At 41.2% G+C, this 9,807-nt stretch overlaps 1 protein-coding gene across 2 annotated transcripts in view; it reads right to left on the bottom strand.

Moving 5' to 3' along the window:
- Positions 1-9,807, bottom strand: part of c7h2orf76 (chromosome 7 C2orf76 homolog) — a 60,109-nt gene that overhangs the window by 12,472 nt on the left and 37,830 nt on the right. For both annotated transcript variants that reach the window (XM_036138763.1, XM_036138762.1), the window contains one exon: positions 263-344. In XM_036138763.1, coding sequence (XP_035994656.1) covers positions 263-344 — 82 coding nt within the window. The remainder of the gene's footprint in view (positions 1-262; positions 345-9,807) is intronic.

Raw genomic sequence — 9,807 nt, 5'->3', positions numbered from 1 at the left:
TCTTTTCCTGTTCTGTTCATATGAAGTACCTTAAATTGTATTGTTACTTAATTATACTTCTAAATTCAGAAATACAAATAAATATTGAAAGAACTTTAATGCAATGAGAAAATATCTTTTCCCTTTATAAATTTTAGGCAGAAAGATGAGCACTAGTTGATGGTGTTTTGCTTTAGATAATACAGCAAAACAATTCACTTAGTGCAGAGGGTAGAAATTAAAAATAAGGCACTCATAAGGGACAGTAATTGCAAGTTCTTACCAACTCCAGCAGCTCTGAGGGTTTGGTCATCTTGTAAAATGAGATTTTCGTCGTCATATAAACTCATTACCAACTCATTTGTCTGAAACAAGGGAAACAAACACGTACAATTTGTTAGTTTTATTTATTTTTTTAAACAATTACATTTAGATGAGCTGCACAAGCAGGTTTGGGCCATAATGCTATGCCTTTTATTTATTTTATTCATTCTTTTTGTTCAGCTCTTTGGTAAGTGCCTACTCATTTTAAAGTACTTTGTAAAGTTGGCTTGGTTTGGCTTTGAAGGTTTCATTTTTTATACAATTTCATCTGCTACTAAATCAGATTTTTTTTTACAGTAATGAAGATCTTTGGGTTGCTAAAACCTAGCAGACATGCCATACTTTATAGGCTTATCACAATGTTAATACCCCAATCCAATACAAATCCATACCAAGCAGTAGGGATTAACAATTAATCGCATTTGCAATATAATCACAATTAAAAAAAATGGAATTTCCAAATCGCAGAGGTATGCAATTTTTAGCAGGGTTTCCCGCAGCGCTATCTTGGCGTGGCGGCCGCCACGCCAAACTCACGCTACCGCCACGCCAACATTCCAAAAAAAAAAAAAAAAAAAAAAAAAAAAGTGACGTTAACACGCGCTTTCGCGCGTGCGTGAATGGCATGGAAAAAACAGATGGATACCCCCGCTCCGCGAGTCTGTCCGCGGAAAACGTGTCGTCCAACACCCCCCCCCCCCCCCCCCCCCCCCCCCCCCCCCCCGCTCGGCGAGTCGGTCCGCCTCGCATAAGCAAATTCCTGCGGGAAACACTGTTTAGCTATGTAAAAATTAATCGATAAGACACGTACATTAGGTGTCGGCATTATGTTTAAAGTGGGTTTGCCGTGGGTTTGCCTCCACATGGAATAGAAGAGAGTTGCAGCATTGGGATACTCTAATTTTATTATTTATTTTAGATTTTATATAATCATATTTTTTTTACCAGAAACTTTCAGAAATCTCACCATAGCATTAAGTACTGGTCAAACTGTTTAATCCATAGACTTGTTGGTTGCACTATATGTTCAACTGGAAAATTTCAGAAGAAATTTAAGAAGGCGCCCCCCCCCCCATCTGTATGTGCTGAAAAGGAAAATGTAAGTTCTTCAGAAATAATGCTGCTCATTTCAAATATGTTTACTCCCTTAAAAATCATCCTTGGTTGTAGGCTTTTATTGCTTGGGGATTTTAAATCAAATGCTTTTAGAGGTTCTTCTTAAGCAGAGGTTTGATACAAGTGTTAAAAGATTTGTGTGCAGTTTGGCACCAGAGTCAATGTGTTTAAGGGTGACACTTGACATAAAGGTGTGCTCAACATAATAAATATGTTCACGTGACACAAACAAAACATACACCTTCTGGAAGTCGTAGCAACCAAATAATTAGCAAACAACAAGCTCATGTTTCCATTTTCAATGTTTGCAGTATTTATCTGCATGGGAGGTTCTCCCTTGCATCGCTAGGAACTGTGGAGCCCTAGAATGAAAGCCATTAGAAGCACTGTTCAAAGTTGGCAACATTTTTAAAAGAAGCCTTTTTCCATCAATGTGCACTTGTGAAATAATCTCCTAGTTTAATTAAATGCTTGCACTGCTTTTTCTGTTTTGTTACATTTGTTGTTTATTTAGATTTTTAATGTTGCTTTCCATGTACGTTTTCATATATAATGAATACATTTTTTTGCAATGCAGTACTGTCGACCAGAGGTCAACAGCTCTGGTTATTTTGTGTTTAGCCTCAAAAAGGCACTTCTGACATTGACTCTGGTTTGGAAGTGTCCTGACACAGAGTATTCTACATTTTAAGTCCATACCTGGTACACGTATGTACATAGGTGCTCTTGATCCACCAACTCTGTCTTAAGTTTTGTCCTTGGGAAGCTTTCCCCAATTTATTGAACAGATTCTTCTTGACAATCCTCACAAAAAGTAGTTCTTGCTGTTGCTGGTGCACTGTTTAAGAATAAATGTTTTCCTTTTACTCAACTTTCTTTAACATGTTTGTAATGTTTGCACGTTAAACCTTGTATTAGTCACCATTGCATGTATAGAAATAAACAGATATCAGTATACTGACAATGAACATATTTATTAACTAAAAAAAACAGAACAAACTTTAAACAGGCAATAATTGATAAAATTACAACTACAACTTGCTGTAGGACAATGAGAAATCAAATTAAAACCGCAAGCGGTGATGATCGGCCTTCGTAGCCAAGCGCCGCTCTGGCCTATTGGGGGTTCACGCACTGCCGGTCGCCAGCCACCGCAGAAGTTGCAGGGAGGAGATACAGCCGTTGAATAATGAAAATGCATTGGGCCACCGGACCGGACTAAAGCGTTCAGCGGGCCGGATTCGGCCCGCGGGCCGTATGTTTGACACCCCTGGTTTAAACATTAGTATACTAATTTAATCAAAGGTATCTTACTAGCTGTTAATCCAGCTTTATGTCAAAAGTTAACAAAACCTTTTTAGTTCTTTAAAGTTAATTGTTATTTCATGTGTTTAAGGGTTTCGTTTCTTGCATTTAGACAGCTTTTATGAACATTTGACAGTTAAATTGGTGGATAAACACCCAAAAGAAATACTGTAACAGTAACACTTTATCAATTGGAAATATTGCTAAAGTATTACTTTAGCAATATTCCACATGTGACCTCTGCTAATAAAGTAAAAAATCTCTGGAAACCTTTTTAATATTGGATTTCAATTACCTGTCTTGGTCAAAAATAGCAGAGTTTCCTTATTTCACCTTCTAAATTAGAAACATTCTGTCCAGGAGCAATGCTCAAAAACTAGTCCATGCATTTGTTACTTCAAGGCTGGACTATTGTAATTCTTTACTACTTTAAGGAAGTCCACAAAATGCAGTTTAAAGTCTTCAACTCATCCAAAATGCTGCAGAATGAGTTCTGATGAAAATCAACAAGAGGGATCATATTTCTCCATTTTTAGTCTTCCTTCACTGGCTTACTGTTAAATCAAAAATAGAATTTAAAATTCTTCTACTGACGCATAAAGCCCTTAATAATCAAGCTCCATCATATATCAGAGCTCTGATTACCCCTTATGTTCCTAACAGAGCACTTTGCTCTCAGACTGCAGGTCTGCTGGTGGTTCCTAGAGTCTCTAAAAGGAGAATGGGAGGCAGATCCTTTAGCCATCGGGCTCCTCTCCTGTAGAACCAACTCCCAGTTTTGGTCCGTGATGCAGACATTCTGTCTACTTTTAGGACTAAGCTTAAAACTTTCCTTTTTGACAAAGCTTATAGTTAGAGTGGCTCATGTTACCGTGAGCTACCTCTATACTTATAATAATTGAACTTTATTGAACTTTATTGATCTCACAATGGAGAAATTCCCTTCTGTATCTTAACCCATCCCCTTGGGGAGCAGTGGGCTGCCACTGTGCGGCGCCTGGGGAGCAATCAGGGGTTAAGAGTCTTGCTCAGGGACCCAGAGTGGCAGTCTGTGGGAGTTGAACTCAGAACATCTGGGACCCAAGCTCAATGCTCTAAACAGCTGTGTTGTGTCTCTTCTCTGTCTTTTTTAACCCCCAGTCGATCGAGTCAGATGACCGTTCATACTGAGCCCGGTTCTGCTGGAGGTTTTTCCTTCCCGTAAATGGGGAGTTTTTTTCCCCCGCTGTCGCTTCATGCTTGCTCAGTATGAGGGATTGCTGCAAAGCCATGGACAATGCAGACGACTACATTCTGTTAGCTGTGGCATCATCCAGGGAAGACAGATCATCCGCTACTACCATCTAACGTAGAACAGATTACTGGATCAATGTGTGCTTTTGTGCTTTTTTGTCTGTCTTGTTGTGTCTCTGCTCTGTCTTCTGTAACCCCCAGTCGATCGAGGCAGATCATCATTTATACTGAGCCCAGCTCTGCTGGAGGTTTTTCCTTTCCGTTCTGGAGAGTGCTTAGACACACTGACACACAAATATGGATTAAATTCATTTCCTGTGCACTTGTGAACTTGTTTTAGTTTATTTAGTTTTCTTGATGTACTGTAGAGCGTGAGGAGGTCTGTTGTGGTATTGTGTGCACTGGATTGAGGAGACAGTTGGTGTCTGTCAAACCCAATCTTCTTAAGATGCAAATTCAGTAAAGTTACAAGATTTCTTGCAACCTCTCATATGGAACTAGTCTAAAAAATAAATTATGCATTTTATTGTAAATATCAAATACTTAAAAACAAGATAAACATAGAGTATACAAATGTTTACTAATAATTATAAACATTGTTTTGCTTTGAGTCAAGCTCCAGAAAAATATTTTACAATTCTTTTTAAATATTTATTGTGCTCCGCTCCGGCCTATTGGCCATCGCAGGGGTTCGCGCACCGCCGGCCGCAGGCCACTGCAGAAGCTGTCACACATTTTCCCCGCCTGTCCAATACACACGAAGGCATTCCTGAACAAGACCCCAAGATACTTGAACTTCTCCACTAGAAGCTGGCACTTGGGACTTTCCTTTTTGTAAAATTTTTATTCACTTTTTTAGATTAATGCTTTATGTTTTGAGACATTACCCTATTACCCAGAAAAATATTTTTTATATCACAGTTAAACTGTGTTAAAATGTGTGTATCATATTTGATACGGCAGGTATTTAAGTTAATTGCAGTATGCTTTTTGTGGCGAATAGGTGAACTTTGACCTCTGCTATCGCCCCTTTACCATGCTCAAAAACTCACCGTTTTGATACATTTTAATTGGCCATGCCTTATGATCAGACTGACCGAGTTTCAAGTCGAAATCTCGGAGTAGTTCGATCATATACCAATGCTGTAAATGTCAAAATTGAGGTCAAAATCAGACTTTCAGTCTAAAATGGCCAACTTCCTGTGATACTTGCACTATGATGTTAATTGTAAATTCTGAGCGTCTTGTTGAGCTCTGCAACTTTAACAAATTTCACGTCTCTACGATGAAGTGAATAGCAAAGGGTCCTTTGAAAATTTCTAGATGGCGCCGTTGAGGCATTTTTCTTTAGATTTTTGTGACGACCTTAAAATGCAACATTTTTAAATAGTCACCATGCATCTGCAAAGGTTGGTGAGTTTTTGAGAATGAGAAAGCCCCCAAAAAGGCCCCTCTTTAGGGGGGCATAATAATAATAATAATAATAATAATAATAATAATAATAATGAACACTACAGATACAATAGGGCTTCGCTGCTCGGGCCTAATAACACTACAGATACAATAGGCCTTCGCAGCGCTTCGCTGCTCGGGCCTAATAAAAATTAACACTACAAATACAATAGGGCTTTGATGCTCGGGCCTAATTAAAGCTGCAAGCGGCGTCTATCGGCCCTCGCAGCCAAGCGCCGCTCTGGCCTATTGGCCACCGCGGGGGTTCGCGCATCGCTGGCCGCCAGCCATCACGGAAGCTGTCACACATTTTCCCCGCCTGTCCACCGGGCGATGCACACGAGTGCCTTCTGCAGCGCTCCCCCACGACTCACAAAAAATCTGGTGCAGATCGGTCGATGCACCGAGGAGACACAGCCATTGAATAATGATAATGCATTTGGCCACCGGGCCGGACTAAAGCGTTCGGCGGGCCATATCCGGCCCGCAGGCCGTACGTTTGACACCCCTGGTTTAAACACTAGTATACAAATTTAATCAAAGGTATCTTACTAGCTGTTAATCCAGCTTCATGTGAAAAGTTAACAAAACCTTTTTAGTTATTTAAAGTTAATTATTTCATGTATTTAAGGGTTTCGTTTCTTGCAATAAGACAGCTTTTATGAAAGTTTGACAGTTAAATTGGTGGATACACACCCAAAAGTAATAATGTAAAAGTAACATTTTAGCAATTGGAATATTGCTAAAGTAACACGTTAGCAATATTCCACATGTGTATGTTGTGTACAAACTTTCGTAATTTCTAACAGACCACTTCACTCTAAGAATGCAGGTCTGCAGGTGGTTCCTAAAGTCTGTAAAACCAGAATGGTAGGCAGATCCTTCAGCTATCATGCTCCTCTCCAGTGAAACCAACTCCCAGTTTTGGTCTGTGACGCAGACACCCTGTCTACTTTTCAAACTAATCCTAAAACTTTCCTTTTTCCATCCATCCATCCATCATCTTCCGCTTATCCGGGGTCGGGTCACGGGGGTAGCAACTTCAGTAGGGAGGCCCAGACGTCCCTCTCCCCAGCCACTTGGGCCAGCTCCTCCAGGGGAATCCCAAGGCGTTCCCAGGCCAGCCTAGAAACAGTCTTTCCAGCGTGTCCTGGGTCTTCCCTTGGGCCTCCTGCTGGTGGGACGTGCCCGGAACACCTCACCAGGGAGGCGTCCAGGAGGCATCCTGACCAGATGCCCGAGCCACCTCAACTGGCTCCTTTCGACGTGAAGGAGCAGCGGCTCTACTCTGAGTCCTCCCCGGATGACTGAGCTCCTCACCCTATCCTAAGGAAGAGCCAAGACACACTACGGAGAAAACTCATTTCGGCCGCTTGTATCAGGGATCTCGTTCTTTCGGTCATGACCCAAAGCTTGTGACCATAAAGGAGGGTAGGAACGTAGATCGACCGGTAAATCGAGAGCTTGGCCTTTTGGCTCAGCTCTCTCTTCACCACAACGGACCGGTACAGCGCCCGCTTCACAGCAGACGCCGCACCAATCTGCCTGTCAATCTCCCGCTCCATCTTCCCCTCATTCGTGAACATGACCCCAAAATACTTGAACTGCTCCACTAGAAGCTGGCTCTTGAGATCTTCCTTTTTGACAAAGCTTATAGTTAGAGTGGCTCATGTTACCCTGAGCTACCTTTATAGTTATGCTGCTATAGGCTTAGGCTACTGGAGGACCTCAAGGCCTATATTTCTCACTCTACCTAGTTCTACTGTTCTCCAGTCTACTGTTTTCCAGTTTTGCATCACTGTTGTCATTACAGCTTTTAACTTTTTGTTCTCTCTCTTTTTTCTTAAAAGTAAGTACACCTGGTCTGGCGTTCTGTTAGCTGTGGCATCATCCAGGGAAGACAGATCACCCGCTACTACCATCTAACGTAGAACAGATTACTGGATCAATGTGTGCTTTTCTGCTTTTTTGTCTGTCTTGTTGTGTCTCTGCTCTGTCTTCTGTAACCCCCAGTCGATCGAGGCAGATGATCGTTCATACTGAGCCCGGTTCTGCTGGAGGTTTTTCCCTTCCCGTTAATGGGGAGTTTTTTTTCCCGCTGCCATGGACAATGCAGACGATTCTCCCTGTGGCGCTACGCTTCTTCAGGAGGGAATGCTGCTTGTGAAGACTTTGATGCAATCAACTGGTTCCCTTATATAGGAATCTGTATAATATGATCCAATGTGTATAATCTGATTGATTTTTACTTTGTAAAGTGTCTTGAGATGACATGTTTCATGAATTGGTGCCATATAAATACAATTTAATTGAATTGAATAGCTTAAAGCATGGCTTGTGGCTGATCATTTAAAATATTCTAGGGGGCGCTATAGAGAAATTAGGTCACGCCCACAAAAGTTTGTTATGGATTCCTGTCGGGGGGTGGATAAGGATGCATCCAAGTGAGTTTTAAGAAGCTCGGCCCAAAACTGTGGAATTCAGAGCCAAACGTATGGCAGCGGCGTTTGAGGTGCTTTCGCCATGCTGCCACGCCGCCCTGCTCCATCGAATCCACTCGGGGCTGGAATCCACAACACACCAACATGTCTTCTGTCTCTGGACACAGTTTCATGTTGATTAGCTCAGAGGGGTAACATAGCGACCGTTTACAGCAAAACATGACACTTCCTGTTGTCAGGGGGCGTGGCCTAAATTATTACATCATTTGATCATTGCATATTGTAGACGATCCGGTGATGATCAATCACGGAAAGTTTGGTGTCCCTGTGTGTTTCTGTGTAGAAGATATAACACTTTTATTTTTTGTGGCGAATAGGTGAACTTTGACCCCTGCTAACGCCCCTTCAGCATGCTCAAAAACTCACCGTTTTTAAAAACTTTTAATTGGCCATGCCTTATGATCAGACTGCCCGAGTTTCAAGCCGCTCACTCAAAATCTCTAGGACGAGTTCGATCAAATACCAATGCTATACACGTCAAAAATTAGGTCAAATCACGACCTTCAATGTAAAATGGCCAACTTCCTGTGATACTTGCACTATAACATTATTGTAAATTCTGAGCGTCTTGTTGAGTTCTAAAACTGTAACAAATTTCATGCCTCTACGATGAAGTAAGTGAATAGCTAAGGATCCTTTGAAAATTTCTAGGTGGCACCGTTGAGGCATTTTTCTTTAGATTTTTGTGACAATCTTAAGATACAAAATTTTTTAAATAGTCACCATTTCATACATTGATGGGACATTTATGTTAACGTTATCCGGCCCACTCATTATGACTAACATAAAACCAAAGCTTTTATTTGTTAGCGCCAAAAGTCCGCTTGCCAAAATGCTATTAGCTTCTGGTAATTTCCGGTTCCGGCTTTTCTACAAAAGCCCGTTCCAAGCATAAACTTTGTTCTGCTCCACCATCATTCAATAGAGCAATGAGCCTTATTCCCGCATTAATATTGAATATTAATGTCGGTTTAAAGGCAATTTTGATATCTTTAAGAGGTATCATTATGCCTGTCCCCCTAATCAAGCCAAAGGAGAGCCTGGCTGAGCAGCTATCCCGCACCGCTTGGAAGAAGATCGGCTCGAGACGAGCCTGAGGAGAGGAGCGAGAGATGAGTATCAGAGAAAGACTGAGTGAGTTCAGAAGAGAAACTAGTTCTCTCCAAGAAGAGCTCTGAAGAGATGCATTAATAAGCGGTAAGCTAAATAATCCTTAAGTAATCAATAAGATATAAACTGTGAGGACAATGTATCTCAGATAGTTCGACTGCTCTGTATTACGGACATTTTCGTTGTGATATTGTATATATTCCCTAGCCCCAACCTAGACGAGAAATAATAAATGTACCGAGGAGGAATGGACACAAAATGGACAGAAACAGCTTTAGCGTAGTTGGGGGCCCTCCCCTCTTTTCTAAGGGAGGTCTTCCCCCAGGGCTAGATGGTTTTCCTAGCCAAGTTCAGGGTCATTTGTTCAGGACCCCAACCTTGGAATCTCAAGTTTGTTTTCTTTTCTTTACGGTTAAGTTATTGTTTACATTTGCTCAGAGAGTGGATTGGTTGAGCTTTGCTATCCGACATCTAAGAATGATCAACAAGACAACCAGACATGGCTAACAGTAAGATAAACATAATTACTTTTAATGTTAATGGTCTACTCAATCCAATTAAAAGAAGCAAAATCCTGTCAAAAATGAAAAAGGAACAGGCCCACATAGTGTACTTACAAGAAACCCACCTGAACAAAAGTGAACATGAAAAACTAAGAAGAATGGGTTTCAACCAATTGTTCTTCTCCTCATACAGATCCGGACATAGAAGGGGAGTGGCTACTCTCATCTCAAATAAGATACATTTTGAAAAGTTATATGAACTGGCAGATAAAGAAGGCAGGTTT

This window comes from Fundulus heteroclitus, chromosome 7 (genome assembly GCF_011125445.2).
Source record: "Fundulus heteroclitus isolate FHET01 chromosome 7, MU-UCD_Fhet_4.1, whole genome shotgun sequence".
NCBI lineage: Eukaryota > Metazoa > Chordata > Actinopteri > Cyprinodontiformes > Fundulidae > Fundulus > Fundulus heteroclitus.
The sequence above is the reverse complement of the archived record's forward strand: the minus strand, read 5'-3'. Positions and strand labels throughout refer to the sequence as shown.